This window comes from Corticium candelabrum, chromosome 7, assembly GCF_963422355.1.
Source record: "Corticium candelabrum chromosome 7, ooCorCand1.1, whole genome shotgun sequence".
Classification (NCBI taxonomy): Eukaryota; Metazoa; Porifera; class Homoscleromorpha; order Homosclerophorida; family Plakinidae; genus Corticium; species Corticium candelabrum.
This window is the reverse complement of record NC_085091.1, coordinates 5,916,066-5,932,752: the sequence shown is the minus strand read 5'-3', so window position 1 is coordinate 5,932,752 and position 16,687 is coordinate 5,916,066. Positions and strand designations below refer to the sequence as shown.

The window sequence follows — 16,687 nt, the reverse complement described above, 5'->3', positions numbered from 1 at the left end:
TATTCGTACGTATAACAACATGTATTATATACATTGTATTAATTTTTCTTAATTTTTTAGCACAAGAAACTGTATCGACATAGCATTAATTAGTAGCAACAAAACCAGCAACGCAATGCTACGACATTCAATATTGTAAAACTCAGGTACTTGTGTCTTTTAGTAAACTCTAGTTAAAGAAGACTGCAATTAAACAAACAAGTCAAAATCAGAGTTCAGCAAATTTACTAAATGTTTAATGTTTACGAAATGTTTAACACTAAAGAAGGTTGTAGAGACACGTTTTGTAATACAGATTCAATGTTCTCTTAATTGCAAAACCCCCTTTTCTACAATATTAGTATTGCACATACGGGCCTCTACAAAGTAAAATACTCACGTGGAAGATATACCTTGCCAGTCGACACCCTTCAATGTTTTGGGAAGTACACGAGGCGCTTATCAGCTTGCTGGTTGTCTTCTGCAATCTACACCACAGTCAAGGTATGGTGTCTGAAATGAGTTGTCTAGAAAGGTCATATTTCCATCTGAACTCTGATAGACCTTGTACATTTTAGCTGCTAACTTCTTTAGACCAGATGCATCTGTTTGGCTTTGTAACATCACAGTTGTAATGGGTAGCAACCAGTTTTGCTGGCTATCAGAGCAGCAGCCGTCGTGACAATGACGCACTGAGTGAAACCGGATCCTATATTTTATTCATGAGCTAAACAACGGAACACATTACTTAGTTCCTAATTGAAGGCGCTTCCACACTAGACCAGAATGATCGCGATCAGATCGGACTTGCGAGCGTCTACATTGCACCTTGAAAACGATACTTTCGCTTCTATATCGATATCACGTGACTAATGTGAACGTTTGGTTTCTTTGCTTGTGGAAAGTCTAATTAATCAATTAATACCACGACATCTAAGCATGTCAAGCCAATGCGACATGTTTACCTCAGCTAGCCAAAAAGTCACCTTAATCTTAGTGCGATGTGATGACGACAACATTAATTAATTAATTAACTATCTGTTTGATAGAACACATTTGAATTTCTCTATGACGAAGGCTGTAGTCGAAAGAAGTCGTGACAGGTGTGTGTGTGTGTGGGCATTCCCATATTGACACTTTTCTTGCAAAGGCTGATATCCATGCTGTGGAAGTAAAAAGGAAAAGTGGGGATGCCTTTGCGTTATGATTGACCATCCCTTCCAGACTTGAGGACAACGCTATAACAAATGTTTTCAAATGGTATGTAGACACTATAGTTGTCGACAGCTGTAAAAACCTCAAACAACTCCATTTGTATAATGACGTGCATACATAATTTTGTACAATAATTGTAGACTATGTCAGAATAGCCAAGCTTTAATGAATCGAAACATTTCTACACGAAATGTGTACTTACCTTGTATTTTATGCTATAGTCAGTATTGAAAAAACTTTGTAAATTATTGTTAATTATTTCTCGTTAGGCTGCCCACTTGTGTGCTTGAATGGAGGATCAATTGTTGGTGTGTGTGGCGGCTGCAAGTGTGCTCCTCAATGGTCAGGATACAACTGCTCAGGTAAATTTAATTAATTCTATTTTTAGGCTTTAGCTTAGTTGAGTATTTGCCTATACACTTCACTTAGGCAGAAACACTTTAAACTACTGCGACAACGGAGCTGCTATTATATCAATATCGTTTCTTTGCTACAATCTACTGAAATTGATTAATTAATTGAAGTTACCAGAGGCAGTCACAAAATATCCGTTCACGAAAAGGCACTTCAAGAAAAAGCGTGATTTAGCAAATCGTCAGGACGTGTGCCTACGAAATCGACTGTGTTTCTCAACTAAATTTTGTACGGCACAATAATTACAACTAATTTTGTATTTGAGGACCGTATGGTCTTTTGTAGAGATGGTGTAGGAATTAAACCATATCAGTGTAAGAAACATTTGTTCTTTCGCCAGTCACTAATTTTCTTAAACTTTCAACATAAGTCATAACTAATTAAATAATCTTCCATTCAATTACTCTAATATGGCGTCATTTTAGCAAATTTATATTTGTTCTGACGGTAGCGGCTTAAGTTACTTCATAGCAAAGTGACGTTTGGTTCCTAGATTATGTTTGTTATATTTCTCTTAAAAGCGGTGACAACGAAACTTAAAGAGAACTTTCACCAAAATCAAAAATATCTCAGATTAAAGCTATCACGTCATGACACAACCCCTAGCAACCGTTTACTGTAGACGGCTATTATAACAGAGAAATAAAGCATTGAATTGTCCTGTTTAAAAGTGTTTATTACCCGTATGTTTCTTTCAGACTAAATTATTGCTGGTTAGCAAGGATGACCGATACCTGTGCACTTTTCAAGGTAAGGATTGTGAGAAATATAGTAGCAAGTTGTGATTTATTGATTAACCAAAGTGAGACTTCAAAGTTATCGAGATGTATTTCTTTTCTGTTATTTGTCTATAGTACATTTGTAAAACTTATTTAGGGTAGTGCTTGACGGTTCACCTGTTTTAAACCGAAAAGGAGTGTGATTTCTCAGTCGTTTTGTCTCTGCTTTGAAAAAGTTTTGCACGTGTATGAGACGCTCTGCATGTTGTGAACCTGGGGCATTGGATCTCTTCTCAGCACTGTCTTCATAATTGCGGTTTTGTTAATTGTGTTCTGCAGTCATTGCAGAGATTGCAGGTTTTTCATTTAATCAGATATTGCCATACTTATACAAACCTGAGGTAGACTCAGACGAGCTTGAAACTCTAACTGGAGAAGATGATAGCGCATTAGAGACCGAACATCAAGAGAAACCAAATTAGGGCCTTCTAGACAACACAGACTTTTGTTTATGTTCATGACTGTTATTCAGAGCAGGAGCAACAGACACTGAATTGTATCACTCAGAATTGAGCCTTCTACAGGGTTGTCTTGCAGCGTGAAGTTATTCGCACAACCTTAGTGGCCAACATGGACAATTTGAGAGAACTTTTGGAGGAACATTTGCCGAATTCGTTTGATGAATTTTATGAACGAGGCTGCACATTTAGTGACTGCATTTGGGTTATTGAAGGGTACTGCGCTTGGCTGCTTGACACAATTTACAAACTGCAACTATGAAAACAGTGCTGAGAAGAGTGCCACTGCCCCAGGCTCACCGCATGTGTAGCGTCTCCTCATTCTAATAGATGGCAAACGTTTTCAAAGCAGAGACCAGATGACTGAGAAATTGCACTCGTTTTTGATTTAAAACAGGTGTACCGCCAAGCAAATGAACCCAGCACTACCCTAACAAAGTTTCACAAGTGTGCTAAAGAAATAGTAAGAAAGAAACACATCATGATAAGTTTGACGTCCCAGTTTGCTTTAATCAATAAATCACAACTTCCTTCCAGATGTCTCACAATTATGACCTTGAAATTGCACAGGTATCGGTCTTTCTTGCTACCTAGCAATCACTTAGTCTGAAAGAAACATATGGGTACTAAACACGCCCATACATGACATTTCTATGCTTTATTTCTCCGTTTTCAGTCCGTCAGCCAACGTCCAGTATGGCCTTGCTTTTATTTTCTAGCGCGCCGGTCTGTACCCCTGCATATAGCTTTACGTGCTGCACCATGACGAAATAGGCATTGTATTGCAATACATAAGATTAAGACTCTTCCGACGGTTCCGGAAGACATGTGTTACATAGTATGATATACGGGCTCGTTGTTCGAACACCTGCGAAGTCAACAGCGCTCTTTGAGACCTTGTTTGGGGAGAGGACAGTTGCATGGGAAACGCCATGCTACGCCGGAAGTGGCAACTACGCACTGGAACACCGTTGAGATGACAGACCACTAGACGCCTTTCTCAATTGAGGCTTGTCTACCGTACTATCATCGTACGGTGTTGTCAGAAAACTAGATTCTTTGAGACGGCCGTGTTCTCATATCTACGAATGGCACTTGTTGTAATCACCTTGCATTACCGCTGATGCTAACGTCAAAGCCACGCCAGAATCGGCATTGAGTGAATGTAAGGCTACTGTAGACACCGTACAAACTGACAAACTACTTGTTAGCGTATTCTAGTAGTAGTATTATTTCTACTGTTTTGGTTTTGGTTAATTAAATGTTGATCTGTCATGAAAAGAATAGTCTGATGTAATACACAACGCATGTGTGTATCACAGAAACAAATTGGACTATTGAACGTGTCTAGTACAGTATATTCAGGTAATCACTGTGCAACAATTAGTCAACTAATCAATTAATTTAATAATTTATCTATCAATAATTAACTGCAGTTACGTGGCTTTATAATTATAGGAAAATTGGTCTCATTACACAAACTCATTATTCCTCTTGTAAGAGACTCTCTCTCTCTAATGAATTTTGTTGTCGTGTGATAGTGATATTTGATAATAATTAATACTCTGAGTGATTATTGTTCACATTTGTGACACAAGCAAGACTTTGGGTTGATTTGATTTCAAGAGCAGCCACTACCTACTGTTTCAACTCTTCTTTCAATTTGTCTGGATCTCTGCAGAGGTGCCACATCTAGCACAAGACTGACAATCTCTTCCAGGATAAACAGTTTCTCCACTTTTTCTCTTCCCCACAGTAGATACATATGTACAGCACGTATTAAAATGCATGAACTAACAGTTCAGCCTCTACATCTCTTCAACATCAATCCCCTTGGCTAGTTAGGACTCCTTATATTATCAGAACACTTACAACTATCAGCAAACTTGAAAATCAATTTGATAGAGTTACAGAAGAACAGAACAAGCGAACATTAAGAACTCATATTACAAACAAGTAAAGGCATATCGTAACTCGTTGAAAACAGCACTGAGCACAAAGAAATCTCAACAGAGTAGCGATATCCAACCTCATAAGACTGCTGAGGCCCAGAAACCTGGTTTCGACGTAGACCTATACTTGACGATTCTTACTCCCATTACTGCACAGTGCGTCAAGTTTGGGGTCAGAAACCTCCCGTGTTTGTAGATGCACACCAGATTCCAGATGCACTAAAACGCTATCACATGCCCTCTACAATTTCCTAGGCTGTTGCTGAAAGAACGCCAAGAGATGGCAGTGTGCTAAGAAACTATAGCGACACACTACCACGTGATTAGTCGCAAATACGCCAGTCTCTCGTCACTTTAGTTGGATAAGACTTAGCCAATATGTTGTCCTTTACGTGCAGATCTTCTACAGACAGTGATCTTCGTCCTAGTGTCCTTCTTTCCAGTAGATTTCCAAAAGCAAACACGTCAAGGAAGGCGGATAGCTCCCGGATATAAAAATTTATATTCTAGCCTCGCCCCCGCAAAACCAAGCCTTGGCTGACGGACTGTTATGGTAGAAGTCTGCAGTAAACGGTTGCTATTGGTTGTGAGTTTTCCTTTAATCACATATTATATACTAGCAGTAGCGTCAGATATTCCATTGATTCTCACAAATTTAGTGTACAATAATATTGAAATTTGAAATTGAGCTATTGCTGATCTTTGCCTACTAACCACTGGTATTAATTTAAGCATTTATCAGAAGAAGAGAATGACGCATTTGTTCCTATTGTTTGGTCACATATGTTTCTGTAAATGTGATAGAAGCTTGGAAATACGAAGCCATCGAGGCATATTACGTAATATATTTCAACATTTCTGAAAATCGTGTCAAATACCGTCTGTAGGAGACCAAATAGTGTTTCTCAGGCAGTAACATTGTCAGGTTACTGAAATCATATAAAGAAGCTGCTGATGGTAGGTGTAAAATTGGTTCAACATGCTTGCTTAAGTCAATTTATTACTACACGACTGAATAAACAGTTTAATTACTAGAAGCAAAGATATTTAATCATACGTTATGTAAGCGATAGCACTCTTTTTGCTAGAACCATGTGGTGGCAATTTTTCTTCTGCTACTGGTCGTATAACGTCACCAGAATTTCCAATGAATTACAAGAATGACGAAAACTGTCGCTGGATTGTTTATGTGCCTTCTACAACTACTGTCGTTCTCTCATTTAAATTTTTCGACACAGAGAAAAATTTTGTCTATCTCCGCGTATACAAAGGAGAAACAACAAATTCTGACCTGGTCGGCGAATACCACGGATATGGCATCCCGTACGAAACAATTATGGAAAGATCGTTTCTAATAGTATTCAAATCCGACAGCTCGGTCACTGATCAAGGATTTTATCTTTATTGGAATACATATCAAGGTCAGTAGTTGTGCCGTGATCTGCAAGCACATATGCATAGAAACGTGAATTTGAATTTGCTGTTTAGGCTACATTCCCAAATTCCTGAATGCTGTCAATGGTGACCACATTCACACTATTGTTGTTAAAGGAGACAAGGTCAGTCTAAAGTGTGATGCTGTCGGAATGCCAGAACCAAAATTGGTTGGAAAAAGAACGGTTTTTGCGTTGCTAAAAACGATAACTCTTTTGTGGAGCTAAGTGGTAATGAGCTAACTTTCCTTCATGTTAACGAAACGGATACAAGCTGGTACATTTGCGAAGCAGGAAACTACTTGGGAAAAATACAGAGGAGCTACCAATTAACAGTTCATGGTAAAATATTCGTTTTGTAGTATATCTTGCACTTGTAGTAAATGGTAGTAGTTACTATTTATTTTTCATCGTTTCTACAAATTGTACACTGTAGGCTATTATGTGTTTAATACCTATATTTTACTGCCAAAATGAAGAGATCAGACCAAGTATTTTCTCAATTTAAAAACCTTTATGTTAATTCGATATAATGCAGTGCAGTATTGTGTTGTAACAGTGTTGTTGCTTTCTTATTAATACGTTTACAGTAATTTTGCAGTCTCAACTATGACGTATTTTGGTCAGATATCCGTGAAATACGGACGGACACATTGGCATGTTATAAACCAGCTAAGAGCAATTGGAATGTTACTGAAATGCGTTGACTCACTTCCAGTCTGCGTGGTTTATATGAGTGTGGATGAGGTGTGTGTGTGTGTGTGTGTGTGTGTGTGTGTGTGTGTGTGTGTGTGTGTGTGTGTGTGTGTGTGTGTGTTTGCAAGTGTGCGTTTGCACATGTGTGTGTTTGCACGTGTTGGTGTGACTGAACAAGTGTCCATGTTTGCTCGAAATGTTTTCGTCCTTCTTGTTTTACAAAACTGATTCAATCAAGACCGCAGCAGTATTAGCGTTTGGTCGTAGGGAAGGTACAAAAGACAGGAAACAGACAAAGAAAAAATGGTAGTCAGCTAATTAGAGTGAGTATAAGGACTTGTTGAGTGACAATTACAGATGTATAGTTTGAAATAGGCAACAAACACTTACTTTCCTGGAACAGCCAACGTAAAATCAAAGGTTTTCCTGTTTTACGATCTTTATACGGAAATTTAATTTGTATTCCCTAATTGATAAATTTACTATTTGAATTGCAGACTATTTCGAAGGTGTTAAGAAAATTGTTGCAATTTTAATAACTCTGGCTTAGTATGATTTAGATGTTTGTAACACGCATGGTGTCTAAACTCAGAGTAGTTTACGAGAACAAATTTGATCGTCGTTCGAAGGCTTGCTTCTGTGTATGTGAGGGTGTAAACAAAGATTCAGGAAATTGTGTCATTGTTGTAAGTGTTGTTTTAAATCAAAAGAGAAACCGGTTGGTGTACAGCAGAGTGACAAGAGAACAGACTCCAATGAAGGATAGACAATCTCTACGTTACATGCGTTAGTCTTTGCAGGCTTGCCTGTCATTTATAGCTAAGCGTAGTTGATCAATTGCTCGATATAGTTCTATTTTCTTTTCGTGTTTTAGTGTATTTCACCAATTTATGTGACACTACGGAATTGTATAAAGTGCATGAATCTATCTCTCTAAACTCACAACTGCTAGCACATGTATCACCCACAAGCGTGCTTGCTCAAAGTTTAGTGTTTGCAAAATGATTGTATGATACAATTTTATTTGCTGCTAATAACAGGAGCGTGTCTCATGAAGATATCATTGGTTTTCAATGGGTGTATAGCCAGATAAGATATCATTGGTTTTCAATGTGTCTATAGCCAGATAATAGTATCGTCAATAAATTGACTACAGAATAAATTATTTCCATCAAATTTTCCATATTTTAGTCTTTAACAGCAAAGATATTGTAAGCAAGACTCCATTACTGTAACAGAAGGCTGTGCCTCGGTTTAATAATTGTTTATCATTATGAACTACTTAACGAGAGGCTCTGTCATGCAAAATTTGAGAGACAATCACCTTGCGACCATTGTGGCGACCTTGGTTAACTGCCGTAAACTTTAATTAAGTTTCTCTAGAGCAATGACTAAGCGCCTATTTTGAATCGAGGAAACCAGCGAATAACAATCATACATGTAGAAAATCATGTCATAAAAACACGGCCAAGAAGAGAGGATTCTGCCCACCCTAGAAACTTTGAAATACGGTCTCGACCATTGACTAATTACAGTAAAAATAGATACAATTTACTTCTTACTACTAAATTGTACAACTTGTAGATATGCATAATGAAGTTACTTGAATACTTTATATGTTGTTGTTGTTTTAGTTTTTCCAGTTTTAATTCAAAACCCTGACAGTATTCATTTTGAACCATTTGTTAAATATGCTCAACAAGCGGCATTTTGGCGCCAAGTGTATGGCATTCCTGACCCTGATGTCAACTGGAGAAAGGTTAATCGATAAGCAAATATTAGTTATTAATTGGCGTATCACTAATTGATATGTTTGTTTTGTTCTAGGATGGAATGCAAATAGAAAAAACAAGCACTTACTTTACAAAAGGAAGTCAATGGCTACTAATTTCTGAAGTGACTCTTGCTGATTTGGGAAATTACTCTTGCTATGTCAACAACTCATTGGGGCATGTAGAGTCCGATCTAGCCACGTTATCGGCGTCGAACGCTACTGGTGAGAGTTAAGCATTTGACAGAAATAAGGTTACCTTGTTTTGTGTTTATTGTAGACAGGTATTTTCGCTTCTGGCGCATTTACACCACTCTAACTCCGATCCTGCATCAGCGAGCTTACATTTATATATACTGTTTCTCTTGCTTCGATTTGGGAACCTTCAAGATTTACAAAAATGGAATATATCTAAATACTTCAGCCGATGAGCGAATATATTTCTATAGTAGCTATTCTAGATTTCGCTTTATCATGTCATATGTGACTGAAGTAGATTTTGGAATATACGAAATTCTGTTCGTCGACCGAGGAATTTCTTGGTTTACAGTCATCGACGTTCAAGGTTAGCAAGTATATCTAATACACACAATTATGTATAACACGTAATCATCATACCAATTATTACAGTTCCACCGATGACATCTGTTACAACTATAGGCGATGTCTATATAGAGAGTCTGGAGGCGAGACTAATGTACTATTACAACTACCACAACTGTTGTTTTCTATTCAAAGTGCGTAGGTCAGGCGGATAATGTAATAGGAATATTGGCTTCCTACCAACTTGTATTACTAGACTACACCAGATTCTCTGCACCAAACAGGATACATGGCCTGCCGCCAAGCCACAAAACCACCAGACTCACACAGAGAGGAAGCAAACTCCCTCAAAAATTTACATAATTATGTCTACAACTAGAACTCACCATCACAAATCGTCTCGTCGGAGCCGTCCAAACAGTCGTTCTCTCCGTCGCAAACCCACGAGCGGGGAATGCATGAATTTCTTGCCGGCGAAACGCACTTGAAGAAGAGAGCCGGACGCTCTTGACAGGGATCTGCAAAGAGAGACAGTGTAGCAAAATAGACCGCAAGCGTTGCACGTGGATTCCCGGCTGTGCACTTGACAACGCGTGGGCAGGGCGACGGTGTAGTTTAGCGAAAACAGCAAATAAGATCATCGCGAAACGAGAGAAAATTACGTCAGTAGAAACGACAGCAATTGAATTGCATTTACAAATATGCTCAGTGGAGTGATTTTTTCTAGAGAAACCTTTCAGGGGGTCATGCCACTGCAAATGTGGTGGACGTGACCAAAACAGACCTTGCACAAGGCAGTGACATTTCAATTTTGGCATCACTGTGTAGTTAAAATAGCAACCTGTTTAATTCAAATAGCAACAATGACGTCCCAATCCTATAATGACGTCCAACTAGAACCAGTCTCGTCGCAACTTGCTACAGACGTTGTCGCCGGACGTATATAGTCTCCTCCATTCCGAAAATATCTCACAGACGCGATAAATACCTGCAGCTTCTCTCAACAAGCGATGTGATCGACCGATAACATAACAACCAAACTCCCTCGAAATTTGCGGAATTCTAGGCTCGCAAGAAGTCAGCACTCACGGTGTCAAACGTCACCGCAAACAACTCGAAACCAAAAAGCCACAATTGTGCAGAAGGTCGTGAAAATGAACGGAAGCTGGTACCGATGAGCGGTACACCTGGAAGCAAAACGCGTGCCAAAATTTCACCCGCCCATGAGGCAATCATTGCGAAATTTTGGCACATCGCCTACAATTCGTAGCACGACGTTTCAATTGCGGCAACAAAGCAATTGCGAACACGTGCCAAGTCGCGACGATCACGACGTTCCTCCACGTCCAGCAGAACAAAGAGCAAGAACCGGAAACCGCTAGTTACAATGTAACAGTAAGAGCTTACAGTGTAGCGAGGTATGACCTACTGGCATTACCTCAAAATCGTTCACATGTCAAATTTCACGTTTTTTTGCTGTCTGGCTAGGATGTTGGCAAAACACGCAATGTGACGTCTCTTACCTGCGTTATTTATCCAGCAGAAGGAAGACAGTAGAGTGAGCATTATCGGCCAAAGCATATTCACGGGCTTGGACGATTGCAAGCCTCTGGCAGTGGCGTAGAAAGCAATTAAAACGTGGTGCGGCCTAGCGCGCGTTAAAAGGCGTGGTCATTTAGCGTGCGCTACCATACGAAAGTGTGGTCCTAGTTGTACACGCATGCAGCCTCTGGTCGCACCGACTCACAGCTCCTAAGGCCCTGCAGCCCTACTTATCACTTATACAGTTGACACTTCCACTGTAATCCAAAGAAACCGAGCCTACTAAAACTAAAGTGATTGCTAATGCGCTGCTGCTCAACATCTAACGTTTCTGGATTCGTTGTATAGACCGTGAACAGCTGCAATGAGCGGTTATATAGATGTATCTAGCATAAAGGAAGCTCATCAGCCTAGAAAGTTTGTGTTTCCAAAACGAATCTTAGCCACGCATTCCACACATCCAATCAGAGTCTCAGGCCAGGATCATGTATGGCAGGCCATGCGTTGCAATATTCGATTTGAACAAATATTTGCAATTTTAGGCAAATTTATTCCAAAAGATACTGAATATATGCGATTCCATCTCTAATATGTTCATTGTCTGAAACATTTGTGCGATTTTGCTAGCCGAGATCTATGCCATTTTTATCTTAATTGCAATTTGTTTTCGGCATAGTTTTCATTTCTGTCCCAATATATACGATTGCCCTCCATAGATATATATATATAGGATCCTGTATGACTATTTTATGCGATTTCATAGTCGCTGCAATGCATTTTTGAAAAGTTTATGCGATTCTTCGTGAATACATGCGATTGTGGCGCAAATATATACGTTTCTGTACTTTGAATAGATGCAATTCTCATGCGAATATTTGCAATTCTGTACTGTAACGATATGCGATTCTGCATGGTGCAAATACATGCGATTCTGTACTGCGTTTGAATATATGCGATTCTGGTGCAGACATATGCGATTCTCATTCGCTGGCGGCAAAAGTGATAGATTGCTAAAGATAGCTTCGGAAGTGACAATGATGTCGCAAGCTACAAACGCTACATTCTTTCACCGTTGTGTCAGTGACCTCTACCTGCTGAGTACGTGTACCACTTGCCCTAGAGTAATGTCTTTCCTGCAGTATCTGAAGATGTACTAGAAGACTGCCAGGTGCATTTGCAAACCGTTGACGATCGTGGATCAGAGTCTCTTCTCGAAAGATCAGCTGTTCGCCTAGAAGATAAAAAGCTAATTCTATGAGACGGTCTGACGTTTGTGTACGTTAAGTTTGCGCCTGCTCGCTGCACCTTTACCTGTATTGACCAAAGCGCTTTTCTGCAACTTTTCCAAAACGTAATATACGACTACGACTAACTAAGAGTTTACCAATAGATGATGATGGCAGGGCTATATCTCTAGACATTCAGTGCTTCACACATCAAAATATTAGACTTTGCTAAAGCATTTTTGTTTTTAAAAGTACTATGTACGGTGTCACGTCTGTCTGTCTGTCTGTCTGTCTGTCTGTCTGTCTGTCTGTCTGTCTGTCTGTCTGTCTTTCTGTCCGTCCGTCCGTCCGTCCGTCCGTCCGTCAGTTCGTCCGTCCGTCCGTCCGTCCGTCCGTTCGTCTGTCTGTCTGTTTGTCTGTCTGTCTGTCTGTCTGTCTGTCTGTCTGTCTGTCTGTCTGTCTGTCTGTCTGTCTGTCAATACACGTATTTGCCATTTAAATCAAACATTTACATCATGAGCAACTAAAATAGAAACGTCCACAGCAACACTAGTACAACGTTAACAGGACCATTACGGTCCTGAGCCAATTACACTACGTTATGACGATCTAGTATATCTGGCTATGTTAATAGTTTTGTCCGAGATGACTTTCGCATTACATCGTTGTAGCTAGTGTCACTGATATGATATTGATCGCCACTTTGTCTTGAAGTCGGTCTCATTTCGTTTTCCTTCATCATTCCTTGCACTCTTTGCCAGTTTGCTCAAAGACTTTACTGCTTGTTCGCCCCAACGGTAAAAATATTCAAAAACGAGAGAAATGACCAATGGGCAGGACCCTTCTGGCAGCAGCTCAGAATTATGTTTGTCTGTTAGTCTGTCTGAGTGTCTGAACGTTTGTCTGTTTGTCTGTGTGTTTGTCAAATAACATTTATTTCAAACATACATCTATAATACAATGCTAGCAAGGTAACTATATATATTTCTGTAACTACGAGAGTTTAGTAGGACTAGACTTAATAAATCAAACATACATGTAACACTTAAAAAAGAGCAATGCAGACTACCCAGAGCCAACTGTCTGTCTGCCTGTCTGTTTGTCTGTCTTTCTGTCTGTCTGTCTGTCTGTCTGTCTGTCTGTCTGTCTGTCTGTCTGTCTGTCTGTCTGTCTGTCTGTCTGTCTGTCTATCGTGTTCGTCCGCACGTCCATACGTTCGTTTTTCCATCGACTCCTGATCTGATATATTCTGCTATAAAATTGTAAGCCTTTAAGTGTATATAGGGCAGTGCGCGTACTAAGGTCTTTAGACGAAGAACATCATACAATTTTACTACCCGAAACACGTCGTGCAATTTCCGATCTGGAGACTCAATTCTGTACTCTCCTTCATGCTTGGGATCAGCTGACTGCTCAAATGGTATTACACCATTGTTCTGCTACAGCAGTACTTAGATCGGTTCATAGTTCACATAACTCAGAAAGATACCGACAACGCGGCCGTCCACGAGTGCCTATCGATGGCGAACAATTAATTTATCCATATTCTTGTGACTTTTCATATTCTCAAGTAGCTGATATGCATTTGGTTCACCGATATACAATTTGGCGCCGTTGCCAAACCTTGGGGATTCCTACGTCTTGGTGCGTAACTAAAACGCTTTTCGGAAATTGGTGTAAGATTTTGTTTTTAGAATTTTTTCAGATATTTTGGACGACAACTTAAGGGAAATCGTCCAGAAAATCGTTCGGAACCAACCCCATACCGGCTGTTCAATGCTTATGGGTATTCTTCGTTCCAGGGGAATATACGTCCAAAGACACAGGTGCAGGTCAGCTCTCGTAACTGCCGACCCCATTGCTTCGGCTATGCGATGGGGCGCTGCCGTTCAAAGAAGAACATATAATGTTCTAGGACCCAACAGTTTGTGGCATATTGACAGTCACCACTCACTGATACGTTGGCGTCTGGTTGTGCACGGTGGTATCGACGGCTATTCTCGGATGGTTGTGTACTTAACTTGTTCAGACAACAACCGAGCCGACACAGTCTTGGAAGCCTTCAATGAGGCTACGAGATTGTGAGAGTGGCCTTCAAGAGTTAGAGGAAATAAGGGAGGAGAGAATAATAGATACAGACAAGTATCTGTCAAGTAAAGCCGTTTTTACATATACAACCATAAATCTGGTTAGGCTAATCGCACTGATTCACAGTCACAAAGAGTAAAGTAACAAATAATTGATACAAATGTGTTCATTAAGCCATGATATGCTGTCTAACAAATGTCCTAACATTGGTGTGCACACTACCATCAGTGCAGAAAGCTACAGAGGCAACCGAATCACTTCAATCAATCACAGAAAACCAAAAACTGACTAACACTATACTCAGAATGTGTTACCGCATGGACCCAAGCAAGCAAACACGGACGCTATCAAACAAACTAAACTAAGTTGCAGTTGCAAGAACTGTGACTCACCGTCTCAGAGTTGTTTGCTTTCAGCATCCATGCGAGTAGAACACAGACCCGTATGTTTTGACTCGTGCACACCTACAGCTAGCCTCGTACCCAGGCCCTCTTGCGCGCCCGGAGAAGAGGGCCTGGTACACGTTGTATTCGCATGCGCGCATAAATTAGAAGGAAATCGTGGTAATATATGCACGCATGCGGAACCGACGTTGTTTAGAATCTCGAGCCGATAATGTCGCGCGCAATCGACAGTGAAACAGCTTCCGTGTTCAGTAGTGATGAAGCCCTAGATCTAGACCCAAGGTCAAATGAAACTCCGCGTTCGCGTAATCTTTGACTTGTTCTATCATCAGCAATACTATAGGAGACACGATCGCGACAATGACGACATATCCACAATCTTCTTCACCACATTTCTCTAGCTTACAGTCAACCCTATACGGTGTATGTTGATAGCACAGCGATTTACCGTATCCTGTAGGAAGCCAGCTGCAGACGTCGTTTCCATTGTAGATGTACTCTACGACAACACGCTGCTGCTCCTTCAGCTCTACATTACACAGCTTAAGCTTGCCTAGAGCGTAGTGCAACACCATATCAAAACCAGAAGCTCTGCCTTCAGCCAAATTGAGTCTCACTGCGCGCGACATTATCGGCTCGAGATTCTAAACAACGTCGGTTCCGCATGCGTGCATGTATTACCACGATTTCCTTCTAATTTATGCGCGCATGCGAATACAACGTGTACCAGGCCCTCTTCTCCGGGCGCGCAAGAGGGCCTGGGTACGAGGCTAACCTACAGCTAGCCTCGATCTTCCAGACCAGAAAGCGCGCACAGCACGCTCACTCTACTGTATTCAGTACGTACTAGTCTGAACAAGAACGGTACTGTACTAAAATGATTTCGGAAATAGCCTTCTAAGGCAATCAGCGTCTTAGAACCGGAATGTCGGTTGTAAATTTGATTGTTTTAGCAGTAATTGGCTAGAATTATTGTGGTACACACGGCGATTACAGGTAAAAAGACTGATGTATTGTAAATAAGCGATGTGTTATATAACGACTGATATGCTAACGTGCACTAAGACGTAAAAATATTATATTACTACATATTACATGATCACTCCCCTCAAACGAAGGGCTAAAGTACAAGTCTACAATTTTATCATTCAAATATTTTGGGCGAGATATTTGATGTTGAGATCTTCTAAGAACTTGCGGAGCTTCAGTACGTGAATTAGAATCTGATTCAACGGGATCAGGTAACTCTCCTCAGAGTCTGTGGAAATATCTGAGAATATCTCTCTCTGTTGCTTTACATTTGTTTTAGTATCCAAAAGATCCCTCTGTTAGTTTACATCTATTCTAATATCTTTAAAACGCAAGTTACGTTGTACATATGGTTTTATTGTATCATGATGGAGAGTCACATCCTTCCTCCTATATGGTCGACGAACCCTGTATCTACGTCGAATATATTTTTAAAAAATTTATAGGGTCCCATCCATCGTGGACAGAAAGAGCGAGATACTTGTTTCCCTCCACTAGGACGTGTAATCCACACTAGATCTCCAACACTGTATGGAGTGAAGTGCAACTTTGATTTGTTGTACTGTCTTTGTCTTTCATTTGATCTATGACTGTAGTTTTTCTTTATCTTTTGGTATATATTAGGAACAGATGTCAAACTGTTCTCTACATAAGCCATTGGTGACGTCATCTTGTGTCCTGTTATCCTGCACACAGAATCTGCTGCAGCTTGTAACAACGTCCTAGGCATCTCTTTGAAAATAACTCTATATGGGATGTTTCCAATCGACTCATGATACGACGTATTATAGGCCAGTTGGACTTGTGTCAAATGGTTTTGCTATGTCGTATCGTTAGAATCCATCGCCGTTGCCAGCATTTCTTCCAATGTCCTATCAAAACATTCTACCGCACCATTAGCTTGGGGGTGATATGCCATTGACTTAGTATGTCGTATTCCATGTTGACTACCAAATTGCTCAAAAGCTCGACTTCTGAAACATGTTCCATTGTCGGAATGAACTACTTCTGGCAGTCCATATCTAGCAATCCATTCTTGAATCTTGCAACTTACTTCTTCTGTTGCCTGTCGTTGCAATGGGCACAATTCCACATATTTGAAAAATGCATCCTGAATAACTAAGATAAATTGTGATCTCTTGTCGTTTCGAGGTAACG

At 40.1% G+C, this 16,687-nt stretch overlaps 1 protein-coding gene across 1 annotated transcript; it reads left to right on the top strand.

The window, feature by feature from the left end:
- Positions 1 to 2,957: 2,957 nt before the first annotated feature.
- Positions 2,958 to 14,093, top strand: LOC134181759 (uncharacterized). The gene is made up of 9 exons (XM_062649025.1): positions 2,958 to 3,050; positions 4,751 to 4,962; positions 6,391 to 6,461; positions 6,525 to 6,572; positions 8,561 to 8,685; positions 8,754 to 8,922; positions 8,978 to 9,262; positions 9,328 to 9,394; positions 13,811 to 14,093. Exons 1-9 carry the CDS (start codon positions 2,958 to 2,960, stop codon positions 14,091 to 14,093), a joined length of 1,353 nt encoding a protein of 450 aa, XP_062505009.1.
- Positions 14,094 to 16,687: the final 2,594 nt, after the last annotated feature.